Below are 20498 nucleotides of genomic sequence, written 5' to 3'. Positions count from 1 at the left end.
TATGTTTCACAGTGAGACCAGACTTTTTTTAATCCACTCCTCATTGTAAAGCCGCAGCATCATGTCACTGGTGCAAATATGGCAACAACTTACACTTTAATACATGAATCAGACAATACAACAGCACATGACCTGTGTTCAATCACATTTCAGGAAACACTACAGGATGTAATACTCAGAGGGAATACCCCCAAAATGTCAATATGGCACTTAAAACTGTTATTTCAGTTTCTTCATGATCAAAGTCAAGCACAGTATATTTTACAGCAGTATGAAATCCAGCTCAGTACACTGTGAATCTGACTGTTGCAGCGCTAACTCCTCGCCACAACCTTTCTGAACATTTCTCTCAGTTAACAAGTACGTTTTTCTACAGTACACGCATATCTATATTAAATGCCCTGACATCACTATTTCCCTGATTAGTAAGTAGTAAATTACAGCTCTACAAAATTATCCTGACACAGAGGCTACATTTACACATTTACAATTCTATAGTTTCTGCTGCCAAAAAAGCGCAGTGTCATAACATCACAGCAGTAAATCACAAAAGAGGGACAGAAATTCGTTAATTAATCCCTTCATGGTCTGTGTTTCAGGTAGTACACATGGTCTCAGTGGACGTCTGCAGTTCGGATCTGGTGATATGAGTGAGGATACAGCGTGTCAGATTTACGCTTCGTGGGTTCTGACAATAAAAGCATGAATATAATGTTTGGATTTGGTAGATAACTACAACTCTGTGCTGTTTCCTACATCTTGTCTGTGGTTGATTAGGGGGCAGATATGGTGAGTTTCGCTCTCTTAATGAGCAGTGATGTCAAACATGAAACACTGATAAATACAGGACATTTGCAACACAACAAAGAAAACAATGAATTGAAGTACATTTATAGTTTCTTGGGAAATAAGTTTATTTGCTTTATTGCTGAGAGATAGATTTAAAAAAAAGATACCACTCTTAGATGAAAGCATACTTGATCTTCTCATCTAACTCTCAGCAAGAAAACTAATAAGTGAATTCCCCTGAATGTTGAACTATTAGCTTTAAGACAAAAAAACTGTGCACAATGTGGAGTAACACATTAAAACAGTTTGCAAAGAGAGACGTTGTGCTCTGATGCTGCCAGCTGTTTCCTCCTCTGGATTGACGGCTCAGTGAATCAGGTGAAGCCGGTGAGCTCGCTGCCGGTCAGAGTGAATGACTGCAAGGTGCTCGGTGGACTGCGTCACACATAGTGTTCACGGTGGTTGATGTACACCTGGTCTGTCCCACTCTGATGACAAACCCACTGCAGGCCGGACAGCTGCTGGGTGTGGCTTTGAGTCCCCGGCGGTCCTGGCCTTGCTGCGGGTGGATGCTGCCTCTCAGTCAGCTCGTACCTGCGATCGGCCCTGCGAGTCTGCATGTTGAAAATAACCAAAGACAGAAGACATCATTCACATCCAGCTGCTGCTGCTGCTCTTTCACGGTGCAAAACATAAAACTATTTTCTCTTCTCGTGGGGGTTCTGAGGAGAATTTCAGAAAGGTCAGAATGTTTTTTGCCTTTATGCCTGTGTGTAGGTGAGGCTAAAAAAAGTACAAGCTTGAGGTGAGCTGAGAACACAAATTAAATTTTAAACAATCCTACATATTAAATGAGTACAGACATTAGTCCTCCTGCTTAATACACACATATACTTCCTGTCCTGACTCAGTACTAACCAAGTGATAAACTTTGGGCTGTAGTACAAATACTTGATGATTCAGATGCACCAGAATATACGGACATAATATTAAATAGATTATGAGGAGAGAGTGGGGGTTACCTGACACAGCCAGGCCACCTGCGATGCGTGGACACCCAGAGGAACAGCCGGTGCTCTCTCAGAGTAGGGAGGGGGCGGCTTGTGTGTCGGAGGAAGGTCAATCCTTCAGAGAATAAGAGACAGAAATAGCAATGATTATAGATTACAGAGTTTTACCGAATGGACTGATATTTGGAAGAGCAGCACCACTGAGGGTCAGTTTGTATGTGAATACAAAATAGTTGTATAATGTCTTCTGTGGCTGTGAAGGAGGAAGTAATGTCTGTGAAATAATCCTGATGATGTCATAGTGATGTCATCTGGGTTATTTTGGGTTGGGCTGAGAGACCCCAAACATATAACACAAAACCCTGCAATACAAATGTAGGGCCTGGAGTTTGAAAGACCTGGTGCTTACCAGAGAAGAAGGATCAAATTCAACATCAAGTTGCATTATGGGAAATGTAGGCTCCAGCAATTTTTGGAGTTTGAACCCATTCTAGGGGTTAAAAGTCTGCATATTTTATTCATTACTTTAAGAAAACCTGTCTCTTTCATGTCTCCCAAATTTATGGAAGCACAAGACTAAAATACTGGACTGTCCCTTTAAGTGCTGACATTAACACAATCACACCAATGACACCAAGCAATAGGGTTTAGGATGTTTCACAGTATGGATTTAAGAGTGATGGACTTTCATATATAACAATAAATTTAAAAGATTTTTTGACAACTGTTCTAAAATTTCTGACCATCAGAGTAATCGTCTCATTCACTGAAATCCCCGCCCACTACTAAACCGAAACCTGGAAACTGACCTTGGCCATTCATAAAACGATGTCATGACAGACATTGATTTTCTAACACTGTATATCACTTGATGCAGTGCCTCTCTTTCATACTTTAGATGAGAAGTGGTAGGAGATTACGGTTAGAGCTCTCAGTGACCTGCTGTCCTACACTCTCGTCAGTGTGTGATGAAGGAGAGGGATGAGGCCTGCGTCCAACCCCCACCCGCCCCCCATCATATCCCACTGGGACACCTCAGCCACGGTCATGCTTAAGATGCTAAGTTTGTCGTGTCACTGATCACAGTCCAACACACACTGTCCTATAGTGTCAGTGTAATGATGCGGGGCCCACACCCATGCACCAATGTTAAGTGTTTTTTCCATCGATTCATGCAGTTTTCTGCTGGTGATGAGGCAATCAGCAGTGATGGGAGGTGGGTCACCATGAATGCCACAAAATCTCCCAGTTTAAAACTCACGTCTTTTAAATGTACCTGAAAAAAGTGCTATCAATTAAATCATAATGCAACATTTTACAGAGGTGAATATGTTTTAAGTTAACAAATAAATGTAATTGTTCATGAGACTGAGGTTATCATAGCTGAGGAAAAGTGAATAAAACCAAAATCCTTTAGAGTCGAACAGTATTAAACCATGTATGAACATCCTTTGTAGGTGTTTCACAAACTTTTAGCTTCATCGTCTCAATTATAAGCTGCAACTTATATATCCAAGCTTCTCTTTTCATACATCATTGACTTATTTGTGTAACTGACAAGCTATTTTTATTTTGGGAAGATTTAACAGAGAATTATAGTTATTTTGTTTCTTTCCTTGAGACATGCTTGAAGCGTATAACTATGTTTCTCCGGGGCGAGCAACTTCAATGACACACTAATAAGGATGAATGAGGGGATCAACCTGCAACCTTGCAGATATGGTCCACAGGTTCATAATAATGATTTGTATGGAAGGAGTAGGTAGGCTGATCAGCAGTATCAGACACATAAAGAACACCTTAATGTTGCTATGTGGACTTTAATATTAAATAGAAACAGAATTGATCAAAATTAACCCAGAAGATCTCATCCTGGTGCACTTACATGCTGTCACTGTTATTTAGGACAGACACAAACAAGACAAAGAGCACTCAAAGCATTTGATGTCAGACACAGGACTGTGGCAGAGTGTGACCCAGCTCCTTCTGTAAATAATTCAACCTCAAAGTTATTCTTCTTAGCTTTAACATTAACATGAGTGCCTGTGCACTACAGGAACAGACTGAACAAAACAGGACAAGGGCTTGCTGCCAAGACAGCAATTATCCGCCACCCCTCAACCTTGTCCCACAGCCTCCCTGCTCCAGGGCGCGCACCGCTGCAGCACTCTCCACAGGAGTGAAGCAGCAACTCCCTGAACCTACAGACAGGCTTCAGTCAACCTCATGAGGTATCATGTCATTAATTAAGTAGCAGAGCACATTCTGCAGTATGAATTATTTGTCAGACTTACACTTTGTCAGTGAAGGCTGTTGTCGAGGCCTTGCGAGCAGTGAGGATCACGATGATGAAGACAGCGAGGAGGAAGAGAGCAAGGACCGCACCCATCACAGCTCCGGCCACGGCAATAGTGTTTGACCTCTCTGCCTGAGACTGTTCTGAGAGTGGACAGAGACTTTAGTGAACCACAAACACACTACATTCAACAGAGACAACTTAGACCACTCACAGTTCAAAGACAATACATATTACAGCTAAGTTTGATTCTTTGGATGAGTATAGAAAACTAAAAATATGAATTAGGGTATTATTGAAATCATTTACACATCCATTGGTTGTGGACTGAATAGTAACAGACCAGTCACTGTTTTTTCAAGACAACTAAACCTTCATAACACTAACATAGTGTTATGTTAGTCATATAAAAGTAGTATCAATCTTCTTATCTAATTCTTGGAAAGAAATTAATGAAAATAATTCCTGACTATTCTTTTGAGTGACAAACCTGTTCACCTTAAAAACAGCAAGCTACTGCCTAAAAATGACTGACCTGTTGAATCAACACGTCCAACAGTGTGAACAAAAAAAAAGTGATCTTTATCAAACTTGTGTTTCTTTCACGGTTGCACAAGGTTTGTTTTTTATGTCCAGGAGGATAACTAATACATATAAAAGGGATAGGGTGGCAGCAGTTTAACTGAGTTCAATTAGAGGTCCTGCATCTCTGAACTCTATTACTCACTTATCACTTCACGTTACATCTTCACCTCCCTCCATCCATCCATCCGTGTCTATATTGTCCTTCCTTTGTCTTTTGTGTTAGTGGAGTTCAAGATGCTGTTGTAATGTCTGCAGAATTAGCTCTGTTAGGCCATATGCTTGCATACGCTCCATGCTGTCCACTGAGGGGATTAGGATTAATCATGATTAAGATGCATTAAACTCACAGAACAGCCAGCTTTGGTCAATCAGCAGCACGGTGTAAAACTGTGATTGTGTGGCACTGAAGGAACCAGAGGACAAAAGGTGACACGATAGGAAAAAACAAAGCAAAGTGGTCAATTCCACTTGATTTAGCTGTTGAGGTGGAGGGAAAAAAATCAATAATGTGCTCAGATGAGAATCTTAAATAACAGTTTAATTATGATGCAGATTGGACAAGCTGAGACTTTTGAGCTCCATCTTGAAGTCCTCTTCTTCTTCCTTTTCCCCCTCCCCCTTCCAATCCCCTGGTGTCCTCTAACAGTTAATAGCCATTCGATTACCTTTGATGGCTGCTGAACTATGACAAGAGCCTCTTGAGTTGATCAAAACACCTTTAAAAATGCAATTCGTCAAGCTGCCTGCTTTAATGTCTGATGACAGGCATTCATAATGTGATAAGGAATTTTTAAAAAAAAGCTTTAAACCCAAAATACATGGGCACCATGAGGTATATAACTTCATGTTCTCTTTAAATAGAATTTAGATTACTGAATGAACATCTTCTTGTGAATGGAAGTATCAGCTTTGGGAAATGTGTTATCAATTAATCATGCACACTGTTTCTTTCATGCTTTTAGAAGTAAAATAAGATTTGGGCTAATTATATGTATACATATTTTTTATGCATGTTCTGCTTTTAATAATTTCTGCCATTTGAACATTTCATTGCTTAACTTAGCATCCATTCTAGAGGAGGTTGGGTTAGTGGTCTTAGCTGTGGATCGACTGTCACCACGCTGGGATCTGGCTCCAGTACAAGGATACTTCTTTCTCTTGCATGTCTCTCCTACTTCAGCACTTTATCCGACACACATCATCGTTGCGAAACCAGGAGAAGTGCATCAGCCAGGTCAGCATAGCAGACGGGCTTGTCATGAATTAAACACAACACACTTTGGTGACCTTAAGAGAAGTGAGGGAGCGAGGGATGGAAAGACAACCCCCTCCCATCCTACAACCTCAACAGCAGGGTCAAGGGTCATGCTATTGACCAGACAGCAGACCCCACAGGCAGCAGATGAGAGAGTGTGTGTGTATGGTGAGGAGGGGTGTGTTAAACAGATCGTGTGAGGAGCAGTAGGTGGTCTGTCATTTTTCTCTCAGGCATCTATTTCAATATTTTCAGCTCACTCATGGTGACAATTTGATCCCACCTAAAGTGGGGAGTCAATATCAAAGTCTCTCTCGCTCTTTCTCACACAGGCTTCAGCTCTGCATCCCACCACCCAAAATATTTGCTTGCTGCTTTGTGTGTTGTGAAAAGTATCCTTGGAAACTGTTGGTCACAGGCGAAAAAGCAGATCCACTGATCTTCTACACAAGTGTCTTAAACTAATTCAAGCATTGCTGGTTGACATCATCAAAGCTACGGAGCTGCTTCACTTTTATAAACCTTCTTCCGTGTATTCTCAGACGGAGCACGCCCCGCTTCAAGGTCGGAGTGACAACAACTGCTGTGACCATGATGAGATCTGTGGATCAGTGTGGACAGAGAGGTCAGCCGAAATAAAGACTTAAGTGTGTCTTGAGGACCTGGAGTCCACGCTAAACAATGTCAAGGTCAAATCGGTGTGATGAGTCCTTACAGCAAGAGGAGCTCTCTGTAGTGCAGCGGGGCATAATGGGCCGTTTTCAATTCCAGTAGTTAATTCTCTCTTTCTGTGCTCCGCCTCTCGCAGCAGCACAGTTAACCTCTTAGCTCCGTGCCCCCGGCATCCCTCTTCCCTCTGGTTTCTGTGGCCAGGTAGAGCTTGCAGGAAGACAGCCTCCATCAGCAGCTCCAGATGAGCTTGTTGCCATGGGGACAGTCAATGGGCTGGAGAGTGGGGACTTTGGTCCAGACATAAACACTCAGCGTTTAATTTTACCAGCTGGTAGACAGTGGGAGAAAGACACAGGGGAGGAGGGGAGGAGGGGTTTCACAAAAGGAGCTGTAGGGGAGGGCCTTTCTGTCCTGAAACAAAGCAAACTAGGACTGCTGAAGAGGGCATGGAGAGTGCAGACGAGATGCTGGATACCCCCCCCCCCCCTCAACTATAAAACGACCAATGGAGAAGAAAAGCTTAAGATTCAGGTTTAACCATAAAACACAAAAAAATGGAAATACATTTACATCGGAAAGCATTCTTGGACACTAAAGAGAAATGAAGATAAGATGAAATGAGGAAACACGAATTACATCATGTGCGGCGTTCCACATGTGCGCGCTGGATTTGAGGGGGTGGGGTGGGGAGGTGGGCTTATGCAGCATTATGCGTTAGGGAGCTAGAGATGATGTCATTTATAGAAGCACAAAGAGGCTGAGACTGAGCAGTGAGCTCCAAAACCTCCAGAGAAAATAACTCACAGGTGCTAAGGTGCTTTATTGAAATAAAGTATTCTCAAAAAGATTGACAAATGAATGCTTCACTGTTGTCACTGACATAAATATTTTTTTTTCCCTTTTAAGAAACTTACATTTCTTCTTTATATACAAAAAACAAACCACAAGGTGCTTTTCATGACAATGTGAGACTGAAGTGAGCCCTTCAATCCTTTGAACAACAGTGATTCTACAGAAACCGAAACACGGAGTCTGATAGCTTACTGTAATACATGTGAAGATTCAACTAGAGCCATTCAAGCTTCATCTTTTTGTTCGTGTGTTTTAATGCCTCTTGGTTTGTAAGTATACTGCGTCATTTACTGTCATGGTGGCAAGGGCAGAAAAAGTAAATATGGCACTACAGAGTCGTAACACAGTACTGTATGTAGTGGAAATCAAAACATAAAGGCAACAAATTATTCCCATAGAGCAACAAAACAGGTTCTTACACCAAAAAGTAAACAATAATAAGAAAAACACTTAAATTTCTTCTTCTAGGTATCTAAGGCACTAGTTGTATTTCTCAACCCGGAGTGAAGGACATTTTATCAAGGTAAAGATATCGATGACTGATCTCTATACAAAATGTCACAGTACAAAAGAACTCCATTAATCCAGGTGCGGGGCTGCAAATTGCTGAGTCAAGCAAAAATAGTGTATTGATTAGTGGAATTTCCGTCTTAGTGCATAGAGGCAAACACAAGAGGGGGGTTAAGCTACCGTGCTTCCTGTTCTTCTCTGCGTTTATGTGACCAGAGAGGCAGAACAAACAGGTGTCAGCAGCTTGCCCACCTGAAAACATTACTTCTAATTCAAGTCTTGGTGGCTCACAAACTGCACATCTTTTTTTTCTTTTCTTAAATCATTCATATTAGACAGTCCCATTGAAAGGTCAGTTCACCCAAATTAAAGAGACATATATTCTCACTTACAGCTTGTGGTATCTAGCGGTGCAGATCGTTTTGGACTGATTTTCTTTTCTACTCCAATATAATAAAAATAATAATAATAATGAAATGCATTTTACAGCAATATCTCATCACAGAAACAGTGTCCTGGTCATTTTTGATAATCCACACTTGTTTCATGTTTCACTATTTTTTTAACTCAAGAAGTTCCATTCATGTTCAATTGTACTGTTTTGGCTACAGATCTATGGAAATCTCAAAACCTGGGCACATAAACCTAAAACCATCTGTATACCACTAGTCAGTGAGAAAATATGTCTTCATAATGGCGTTCTCAGAATGGCAGGTTTCTGTCTAAGAAGATACATTATTTTCCTGTACTGCAGCATCTCACACATGAAACATCATGATTTGCAATACAGGGATCATTTTCTCACTATGAGAGTTGCAGCCTATTCACTGCACAAAATTCACACCTTGACAAAAAATTAGTGAGGCTTCATAACAATATAACTAATTCCCATTTTGACGACTGTTACGGTAATATTAAAGTGGCCTAAAGCATCTTTTCATTTCTATTTCAGGCTACAAGACCCTGTATACAACAGTGATACGCTAATAGAAGCTACTAATCAGTTGTTAGCTAGTCAGTAATACTTATGTGAGACACTGTCATCATATTTATACATACAAGTTAAACAAATATTTGGCTGCTTGAAGCAAATATTGTATAGGTGACCAAACTACTAAAGTTGGCATGTATTCACAAACACTAGTTAGTGTACATGAAGGAAACTGCTGGATCTCCTTCATGTGATCTGGTAAAGAGGTGCATGTGCCAAAATACTCTATCGTTAAATCAATAATAACTTTATCCCAGTTTAACTCCTGAACTACTGCGGCTCCACAGTCCATTGACACCGACTTGTAAAACATGTGTTCCTCATTTCAATCACAGTACTTGGTGCATCCTGCAATGTTCAAGTGCTTGATGTGGCTGGTTAACAAATAAATGCAGGTTTAATTGTAAATTCACCCTGAAATCCTTAAAAAGAAATGCGCAGAGGGTATTGTTTTTCTGATTTTTTTATGTAAAGGATAATTATGAGTGAAAGATTTAATGATCAGTGCAACAAAATCACTGTCTGTCCCTTCTGGCACGTACGCACAGCGCTGTGGACGCCAAAGTGGATGCCTGGATAACCACAGTACATCTCTCATACACACAAAAATGTGTCTACGTCCTGCACATTTTACTGTCGTACTGGTTATAATAATAAATGTTAGATTTTAAAAGAACTGGTGAACATGATTAGAGCCTGAAGTTGCAAGTATGGATAAGCCTGTTAATCTAGTTTCTACAGATTACTCAAATAGTGAAATTAGACCATCGGTGGTTATTTGCGGTGTAACGCCTGCAGTCTTGAATGCTTTCTTTGTGTGACATAATACTAAGAGGCCAGCGTATGGTGGCTGCCATACTGTAGCCTGCTTTAAACAATGCCCCTGCTGATAGCACTCTTGAATTTCCAAGAGCCCTGGTTTGGTGCCGGAGTGCAAATTTTATCAAACACATCCATTATAATGGTGTAGAAAAAATAACAGAGGAGATTGTGTATGTAGATAACTGAACTCAGATGAAACACAAAGTTAACTATTAACATTCAAATCTTTTTAAACTTTCACTGGATGAAATCATTTTGGAGCAAATGTGCATATCACACATTCCCTGTATGTCAGTGAGTATGTGATACGCTCAGTGAATTGAGCCTCCCTGCTTGCCCCCACCTTCCCTCCCTCCCTCCCTCCCTCCTGGGATAACACAAGCAGAGAACGTACAGTAGAAATGCTCTTAAGGTTCCCACTCTGGGCCATCATTTTTCAAGGACACCGCACAGACATCAGTGGTCAAGTCCTCAAATTCCCAAGTCTCCCATCATGGTAATTTACATTCAGGGTAGACGTTTTAGAGAAAAACAAATGGTCTAATAATGTGGTTGTCCATTAAAGTTTTGCAAACGGCAGTGCAATACATTTTATGACCATGAATCAGCGTGGAGAGGTCATCAATCATGGAGACATCCTGATTTCTCAGGGAGACAAATCCTTTTTTAAATTAGCCTGTAATGACTCTGCTGTGTCTTACTGACTGTTTGGGGAAAATAATCGGTGACCATCTCAAACTGCATGGATTCATTTTTCTTCCGTTGTTGAATATCAGCCAACATTACTCAGAGGTCACAGGGCTTTTCAACACATCAGTGTAAGCAATATCAACATATACAAATGAGCATCACATAGCCTTACACGGCTGATTTTGTATAAATAAACAAAAAGACTTTCTCCTCAGACAACCACATGATCTTTAAGCCCACAGGGCTTCCTCAACTAAGATATGTTAGTAATTCCAAATAAATTGGCAGTTCATGTAGTAAGGCAGAGACAGCGCATATATCATGACCTTCAAATAGTCTCTACACACACAAACTCATGACCTGCCCACTTCTGTAGGCATGTGGACGGTGACTGTCAAAGTGGCTATGCAGTCCACAGTTGATCCACATCGAGAACAGACACATATCTCAAGTGTTGACCAGGGCACTTGAACAAAACAAGGGAACAACAGAACTGAGATTAGTAGAAATGTGCATACAGAAGAGAAATAAGGAGTTCCTAATTTAAACGAGACCCTTCAATTTCCGTCTTGTTTCTGCTCCTGCAGGACCAGGTAGCTCGTCAAACGTACCACTCCCTACGAGAGATGACCGAGCCATCCATGTGAGAGACATAGTCGCCCTCGGGCCCGCTATCGTAGCAGTCGTCTGACATGTAGGGGGAGCCATTTTCCAGTGGCTTGGGCGGATGAGGGTATCTGGCACATCTGGCCTGCCGTGGACTAGAATACTGTGTGTGTTCATGGTGGTGGTTCTGCTGACTGTTGTGGTGGCTGCTCTCCCTCATCGCCCTAGTGTAGCCATTAGAGGGATATTCCTCTCCGTTATAGTTGCTATGGTGATGACGGTCGCGCCCGTGTTTAAGCTCCCGGCCTCCCCACTCCTCTCGGTCGTGGTCCTGATGGTGGGAGCTGCTGCCAGCTTTGGTGGGATGGAGCTCGTGATGTGCGGGGGCTTTCTGGAGGTCATTGGGGCCCAGGTACTGCTTGGTGTAGTAGTTCCCGTGAAAGGTCTGCTGTTTCCGTAGGTAACACACGCCCACCAGACACAGCAGCAGAAGTAGGAACAAGGCCCCACCCACAGCCCCACCCACTATGGAACCCAGATTACCCTCAGGTAGGGCTTCAAGGGTGGGAGAGCTGCGGAGGACATGGTGCTTATCATCCACTAAGGTGGAGGAGGCAGAACCGGTTAGGACAGGAGCAGTGATGGTGGAAGGCATGGTGGGAGGATCTAATGGAGGGAAGGAGTGTGAGAAGGGAGCAGAGGGTGGAGGGGAGAGATGAACACACAGAGAAGCAGAGAATGTCAATGCCAACTACATCAGCATTTTACTAAGTAGGGATAGGCTGACAAAAACACCAACTAAACTACAACACATACTAAACTACAGAGTACTGTTGGTGCTCACAGCAGCCTCAGGTTTGCAGTGAGAACTTTACTAAACAATAAGTCAGTAAAACAAACACTTTAGGATTAGGTATAATGGGCTGACGTATTAGAGGATGGCAGAATGAGAAGGGTTATCAGAATGGTCTAAACTGGTCTACCCTTTAAAATTAAAGAGCACCATATTTCACCACGTTTATGCAGGTTTTCAAACTGACCTTATAACGTAGTAGTTTCTCATTTTCTCCCAAGATTAAAGCCAAGTGACAATAATTATAGATCTGAATTGACTGCCTTTAAATTATACACACATATTTTAAATGAAATGTTAAGTATTCTTTGACTTTGGTTGAGGCAGGCTGTTATGGTTTTGTTCCATGATTTAACAAACAAAATCCCCCCCCCCCCCCCCCCCCCCAGGGAAAGGGTCAAACCTTTTATGGACCATTTGGTTTTATTGTACTGCATTTGTGAGGCTTCGCTTGCTAACAACATCTCACAGTTTCAGGTATTGCTTTTCTTAATTTGACATCAACACAAATAAACAAGAGCAAACCAAAGCTACTGAACAGAGCACATTGTACAGAGGGAATCAGACTAGAACTACAGTGAATGGATTTGGGTGGAAATACAACAGGAAAGTAAGACAGAGAATATAACACAAATTATTCTTGCATTCAAATTGTATTCAGTTCCTTCTGACTGCTAGAGCACTTTGCACCTGAATATCTAATCATACCCTTTCTTAAATCAACAGAGTCACTTGTAACCAAGGTGACCGATGCCAGTGTGTCGATAAAAGCCCGAACACCCAGGTAAAGTTTCCTTTCCATCTTATCACAATTGTTCAACCATGTCAGTAATGACTCTGTGAAGCTGTGCGTTGCTGTTAACTTCTCAGGTGGTCTCATAATCGACTGCAGTTGAAGGCTTGTTTTCTAGACGCTGCAAACAGCTCTCAGTTGACTTTGGTGGAGAAATGACTTAGTTACAGGTACACAACATTCATTTCTTGCTCATTTCCAACTGGTATTATAGCGTAGAAGAATATTCTCTTGATGACATGTCTTACTTTAGGATTACTTGGCTTAATTCAGTTTAATAGTGTATTTAAGAGTGTTTTTTGCGACAGGTGCCTAATAAATGTTTCGCTTTGTTGGCTCAATTAAACGCTGTTATCTGCAAATGCCAAAGTAAGTCATCCCAATTTAAACCAGGAGTTTCTTAATCTTTCAGATTTGATTGGGATGAGACTGACATGCTGGTATGGATATGTCATATTTGTACAAATGAAAATAGAGACATCTGGTACCTAGAAACTTGGCACATCAGTCATAATTACAGTAATACTGCATTTGCGTAACCCACTGCAGTTTTTTTTTTTTTGCTGTTGAGTCAAAGAGAAGTTGGCTTAACTTTTTATTATATGTATTAAGCACATGTGAGACTTACTGAGGTGACTCGATGATGCAACACACATAATGGTATCAGGGATCTCCCCAAGCTTCATGACAAGAGTAAGTTTGGGATTGTCAATTCTAATAACCAGATTACTTTATATTACATTTTTAAATTGCATGAAAATATATTTTAAAATCTTATTTTAAAAGTCAGTTCTAAAATGCCACTATTTGAACACTGGATCAGGAGATGCCCACAAAGCAGAAAAGCAAAAAGCCGGGATCAGAGGGAACTAAAGTAATGGAAAGAATCTGAGTCTAAAAGCTATAATGGTGCTGCAAAATTGCTCTGCCACTTTAACCTCCGTGCCAAGTCAGATGTGAGGCAAAGATTCACTTCTGAGAGAAGAGAAACATGAACTCAAAGGTTTGTAATCTCTAAGTATATGAATTGTACAACTCCATGCAGAGGCAGTGAGCACACCCACATCAACACACACACACACACACAGAGCGAAGGGTACACTAACATGTGTAAGCTTGCGCACAACCGTACAGGTCCTCTCAAAGGAAAATGAAATATGGATGATAAATAATAAATAGGAGTTGAAAAGAACTAGTTAATGTTTTATAAATCTGGGACATCATCTACAGTCAGGCTGCAGGCTTTTGCATCTTACTGCATGACACATGCAGAAATAAAAGAAACGGAGAGGAAGCGAGAGAGATGTAAAAGAAAAATCACATCATAATCAGAACTTCATTCAGGAAGAGAGTTTCCGCAGACGAGACAGATTTGGCGAAAACAGAGGAACATGCTCATCATATACAACAGAGGGACACGACATACTGAAACACCAAGCTGAGACAGGACGCAGCAGACACAGTGCACTGTGGTCTGAAGAGACTTTAAACATTTGCAGATGTATTAAGCCCAGGAACTCTCCTTCTCAACATCTGGAGACCCAATGTTAATCAAGGCTAATGAGCATGCAATGAGACTAGATCTACAGGTCAAATATTATCAGTGTCAAAACTTCCACTCACATACAACAGAGACGGAAGCAGAGATTGAAAAGAACTGGAGAGAAAAATGGGTGACTGTTTGATAGACTGTCAGTATGTACAGAACGGGCAAGAGTGATACAGTGTCACATTTCAGCTTGAAGGACAATGTCACAGGCAGCGATACCCTCTATGACGTGCGTGCATGCACAGTGCTTCCTAAGGGAAGATGAGGCAATAGGAGTCAGCTGTGTTCCGGTGTGTATACTCCGCTCACCTTGTATGAGAATGCGCACATCCCGACTGCGGAGGTTGATGTCATTGGCAACCTCACACCTGTAAACTCCAGAGTCATTGCGCTGGAGGGGACGCAGGAAGAGCAGGGTGCTGTTTATCGTTTCCACTCCTTGTGGCATTTCACTGTCCAATCTGAGGTTCACAGGAGACAAAAACTTTCAGACAAACCCACGACTAAAAGTGCATTATGTAAAAAAAAAAGATGTTTTTTTTCTGAATCTTCTAAAAAAAAAAAAAACATAAAACAATGACTGGAAGATTTTCTATGAGTATATATTTGAAAGCAAAGCAAATATCACTCTTCAGTCACTAATCCTCTCTTAAGCTTTCAGAAAACTTTGCAGTGCCTGATTTGTGAAACTCAACACACCGCAGCTCTTTAACATGAAAGCTGGGCTTCCATTGTTTTTGATGCGAACACACTATGGAAGATGGAGGGCCGAGTGACCATGGTAACTTGTGTTGTGAAATCACATTAACACTCTATTTTTAAATTAAAATACTTGCAAGGTAATTGCATTTTAGATGTATTGAACAGACTTTTCTCAAGCTACAATGCAGTATTTCAGGGCCTTAACTAAAGACAAGACAGTTCATCTTACTTAAATACTCTTGGGAAAAAATCACAATTGCTTTTTCAGCTTTTGGCCTGTTTTGTTAATTTTAACTCATGAGAGAAAAGGGAAACGTCACTCACACTCACACACACACACACACACACACACACACACACACACACACACACACACACACACACACACACACACACACACCTGATCCATCTGAAGTGATGAGCTGGTGGATTTGCGTTGGCTTTGCACATCATCTGAACGTTTTCCCGGCCCACATACCAGTCTCCATCATACCCCACGACTGAGATATCAGGAGCAACTACAGAGAGAGGGGGAAAACAAAACATCAAATTACAACATGAAAAAAAAAGTTCAATCTTGTAAAGAAACTATAGTTTATATCAGTATACACATGAGATGACTGTTTGCCTAGTTTGTGTGCAGTGTTATGTGGAGTCTGAGGACGGTTACAGCCTAGAGACATGAGCTAGTGTCCTCCAAATATGCACTCAGGTGTTTGTAATGTGAAAAAATGAATAAAAAGTACAGTGTAGAGGAAGCAATGACTTGCTTATGATAGTTTAAACAATTTCAAAGACGATAATAAATATTATACCCCAACTGTACTCTTCATTGCCAAGTAAGTCTCACATGGATTTTGACAACCATCCACAGCTCCTCTGTTAGATGGTTAGATGACATCTAAACATAATGCAGGGTGTTGTCCCATGGTAAAATGTTTGCTGTATACTTATTGCAGTTTTGTTGCTGTGCTAACGTCGAATAATCATAAATCACTGGATAAAACCAAACTTAAATGCATACCAGTCTATCTGCAGATGGTATGCAGAGACTCATTTATGCCCCACAAAGTATAAATATGTACACTACCATCTATCCGGGCTCACTAGAATATTTTCACTTTTGACAGTTTAGGGGCAAATACAAAAATGCACTGACACAGAAAAACTTAAATAATATAAACTTTAAAAAATGAGGAAAACACCACGGACAGCCTTTTAAAACCCATAATTAAGACCTGTAAGGATTTCATATGTCAATTAAACTACTTTTACAGTTAATTGTTGTTGAAGTGCTTCAAATTATTCAAACTCCAACACTGACAAGGCCAAAAATCATCAGCTGATTGCTGTTGGAAATTAAATAAAATAACAGAAACCTACACTGCACATTGAGCTGGTAGGGGATCCTGAAATCATTCTGCAGTGCCGGGTGGCGGACAACACAGGTAAGTGTGTGGCCCTGGACGTGGCGTGTGGGGTGCCAGAGGTAGCGCACTTGTGTGCTTGTGGTGCCGTTCGCTTCATCAAATAGTTGCACTTCTGACCGGCCGAAAAGGTTGGATTCCCAGGACACCTCAGCGGGGGGCCGGGCCCGCTCTGCAATACAGGTGGCCACCACAGTTTCATTGCCACCATCGATCAGGGCGGTTGATCCTGCAGACACGTAAACCTTCGGCTCCACTTTGGTTCAGAGAGCAAAGATAAGAAAGGAGAAAGAAAATAGTTGCCACATTATGATGTTGAAATTTAAGTTTATTTTTCTGAGTTGATTACAGTGTTTGACAGGTTCAAATTATAATTCAGTTTATACCAATACCAGTTTCTCACTCTCTCTCTCTACTTATATCATTCCACTCCCAGTCCAACCCATCATTAGCAGCTCTAGCCAGCCCTGTGATCTGTTCTGTGAAAATGGACTGAGGGAGAACACACACACACACACACAAAATGTTCGTGTGCCAGCAGTGACAACCTGTGGTCCAAATGAAAAGGGTAATCCTTCAGCAAAATTCAAAACACAGGATTAGAACCTGCTATTGCTCGAAAATTGAGCAGACTACTCAGACTAATACCTGACGCTGGCAAAATCCTGATGACTTGAAAGTGTTCAGTATGTGTTTGTGCGTAGGGTGGACGCCATATAAAGAACACTGTGCAGTACAACCTAGTCCAAGCTTCAGGAGGGCACACTTTCAAAGCCACCACACTGAGGAGGTCGAGCTATACCTCAAACTTGGACTGGACTACAGTCCATAATCACTGTTTATTGACTGTCATTCTAATGTTATCATGATGATGTGACGCTGCGTTATCCTCAAACAACATGAGTGAATCCATAAAGGTTGAATGAAATCAAAAATGAGTCACTGAACCAGTGGAATATAATCAGTTACACTGAATATCAGTTGTGTCATTTTGTGAGAGATTTAACAAACATTTGTCTTATCTTGATACACCATTATCTAAAAAAATACTCCTATCAAAACTATAATATTGATTTGACATCATCAAGCTCTCTTTTATGCAGCAAACGCCCAACAATCTGGCAGCTAATAGCAGCCACTATCTGACCCAGATATGCTGGAATCCTTTTACAATAATAAATGGATTGTGTGTATATATCTGGTCTATAAATAGTGAAACATTCACATCACAAATTACTTGCTTTGTTCTAACATTCCAAAACTCAAAGATATTCAATTAACTATCATAGAAAACAAGGTAATCCAGCAAATACTCACATTTGACAAACATTTAGATAAAATAATTCATATTTTGGCACATCTCTTATAATCATCTAATCAATTAATTGAGTAATTGTTTCAGCTGACATTAGCTACAGGAATCTATATCACAACAAAACACGTATGTATGTAAACGTACACACTTACCGAGTACACTAACGGTCGTGGAGGCTTGAGTGTTCCCCAGTGGAAATGTAGCAACCTTACAGGTATATATGCCCACGTCAGAAAAGCCCACATTCTCCAGTACGATGGTGGCATCGTGAGAGGACGGTGAGCGAAAATACAGGCGATTGCTAAACTCTGGCGGGATGGAGATGCCGAACTCGGGGTTGTAGACAGCCACTGTGACGGAGCCTGAAGGCAGACGGCGCTCCCAGGAACTCTGAGTGAGCGTGAGGTTTGTGCCCACCTCCACCACGCACTCTAACGTCACATTCTTCCCTAGCACAGCACTCACCCTCTGCGGCACGATCACTTGACTGCTCCACACACCTGCCGAGGAGACACACAAAAAGAATCATGAGCCAACGGGTTTGGGTCATTTACAATGTTTAAAATTTCCAAACAGTTGGAAAAAGCACTTACACAGCACCTTTGATTGTTAAGACAGCTTATATTAAACATCTTATAAATGATCATATCCACTATTTTTGATGCATAACGCTTTTGCCCAATTAGTGCTGCAATTTTATGCTTATCCACATTTCATCCTTCAAAGAAAAAATTCCCTGCGGGGGTAAAAAGAAGATATAACTCACTAGTGAATTTGAACAGTAATACTCATCTTGAGATCTTTGAGAAATTCAGAATCCAGATAATTCAATCATTTTTTATTAAATATTGAGCGATAATGTAACCAAAAGAAGGGCAAGATGAGGAAGAGAATGTGAGGACGGATCAGTGAGGGATGCTGTCACCATGAGAGACTGACTGATGAATACTTTCATCATCCCAGATCATCTTTAAGAATACTTTAATCTCAATTTCTAAGTAAATAAATTTCAGTTCATATTGATATTAATGCTGAAAAAATAATTAATTAACGGACTGTTCAAATTCATTGTTTCAGTTGTTAATAAAGCAAAAATAGTAGTAACCTGGGTGAAATAGAAATGATAATCTGCTTCAGCAATTCGCTGCTTTTCTGTAGATTAACATCTCCACATGTCACTCTGCGCTCTTATAACTCACTTTATTCGATATACGAACATTTGTTTGAACATGACGTGAAAAAAAAATCATAGTCAAACTATAATTCACCCATTTGAATTTTAAAATGTCATTGGTAGGGCATGAGACCGTTTGTTTATATTTCGTTGTTGCCGTCTCATCCAGTAGTGGGCACTCTAAAAGTATTGTAGGCTCTTGACCCATCTGTAAATTAAGTGAATGATGTGTTTTCTTTCGAAAATAGAAAAACTTGATCTTTGACAAAGCCCTAACGTGTGTTTAACCATTTAATTTTAATGATTCATTGAGTATGATGGCGGACCTCGTTGCTTGTTTGACAGGACATATGCTCAATACACAGAAATCACACAGGACGTTACATTTCCAGTTGACATTGTCAGATGGGATTATCAGAGAGGATGAGTCCAATATTTGGTGACAAATGAAGAATACCATGAGAGCATCAGGGAGTAAAGAGTATTTCTGCTGTTACCTTGGACCTGAAAAAAAAAGTCATATCTGTAATTTCAGTAGCACACGACATCTGTGGGGATCAGAGTAGAATCAGAGCTTGATACCACCGCAGCAGGCGCTTGGCTTCTCAACAAATAACCCACAGCTGACTGTGTGACGTTGTGTTCAATTGATGAATTTGTTTCATCTCTAAAGCATTCCTCCTCCTGACCCGAATTCAGGAGTTAAAAGCGGTCTGTGTGTACATCCTTTGTCCAAATATAACTAACACACGCATCTGTCACCTGTACTTGTCAGAAATGTGGCACATCTCAAAAGCGGAGTCCTCATCATCGCCGCGCTGAGGAAAGTCTGAGAGATATTAGAGAGAACAGACTGAGACTGGCCGAGGGAGAAAAAAAAAAAAAAAGTGGATGAGATATGCTAACACAAAGATGACATCATCGCTGAGAGAAGAAAAAAGGCGAGAGCAAAGTCACGTATGAGGGAACATATCACCAAGATTGGGGTAAACAAAACAAAAACAAAACAAAGGGGGGAAAAAAAGGATTATGTTTCAATTTCATAGAGAAAATATAACACTGCTCGACTGCCAAAGCCTTCAACCAGATCACTAATTGCAACAATCTGCGAGCAGGAAGACATCACCATAAATCAAAACCTGCTGCGCTGCTTGGCAACTGACTCCAAATATTGTATTGTTGTTTTGCCAACAACAGCTCCGTTTCAGGCCGATCCTCTTCTCAAAGGCCATGTCCTCAAATATTAGTACAGTAGACGGAAATTCCCCAAACCCTGAAGTATGAAGTGCAAATGTTTTCTTTACTGCCATTAGAATGAAGTCTGAATCTGTGAGAAGACGGCGCTTGCTACAGAACTTCAGGCTTGTACTGATGTTGTAAGGTTAAGGAGTTAATTACAATCTGAGTTAATAACGCTTCCAGATAATTACTAAACACGTGTGACATTTACACTAATAATATCTGAGAATAAATATTGTATCTATTAATGCCTTTGTTAAATGTAATGACTTCTAACCCTTTTAGCACTTTTTGTGAATTGGTTCAGTTTAGGCTGTTGATAAAAAGATCTAAAATATAAACTTAATGTTTAATTGTTAATATCAAAT

The 20498-nt window shown here is 40.8% G+C and overlaps 1 protein-coding gene across 1 annotated transcript; it reads right to left on the bottom strand.

Annotated features, from left to right (window-relative positions):
• Positions 1-1229: 1229 nt before the first annotated feature.
• On the bottom strand, positions 1230-20123 carry nectin3b (nectin cell adhesion molecule 3b). Its single transcript, XM_053331117.1, has 11 exons — positions 20084-20123; positions 17870-18217; positions 16359-16658; positions 15376-15493; positions 14583-14734; positions 11084-11744; positions 5028-5083; positions 4968-4982; positions 4094-4238; positions 1812-1914; positions 1230-1403 (listed from the first exon to the last, which is right to left on the bottom strand). The coding sequence occupies exons 1-11, from the start codon at positions 20121-20123 to the stop codon at positions 1230-1232; spliced, it is 2112 nt and encodes a 703-aa protein (XP_053187092.1).
• Between the last annotated feature and the right edge of the window lie 375 nt (positions 20124-20498).

The sequence above is a fragment of the Scomber japonicus genome, chromosome 13, assembly GCF_027409825.1.
Source record: "Scomber japonicus isolate fScoJap1 chromosome 13, fScoJap1.pri, whole genome shotgun sequence".
NCBI classification, from domain to species: Eukaryota; Metazoa; Chordata; class Actinopteri; order Scombriformes; family Scombridae; genus Scomber; species Scomber japonicus.
The sequence above is the reverse complement of the archived record's forward strand: the minus strand, read 5'-3'. Positions and strand labels throughout refer to the sequence as shown.

What these genes read in the sequence shown, in the direction of transcription:
- nectin3b (XM_053331117.1), bottom strand. Translation starts at nt 20,123, where the DNA reads ATGGCCTTTGAGAAGAGGATCGGCCTGAAACGGAGCTGTT. An exon ending in TGTGCGCATTCTCATACAAG is followed by an intron (nt 11,745 to 14,582) that starts GTGAGCGGAGTA and finishes TCCCTCCATTAG; the next exon opens with ATCCTCCCACCATGCCTTCC. An exon ending in AGGTGGCCTGGCTGTGTCAG is followed by an intron (nt 1,404 to 1,811) that starts GTAACCCCCACT and finishes TTCAACATGCAG; the next exon opens with ACTCGCAGGGCCGATCGCAG.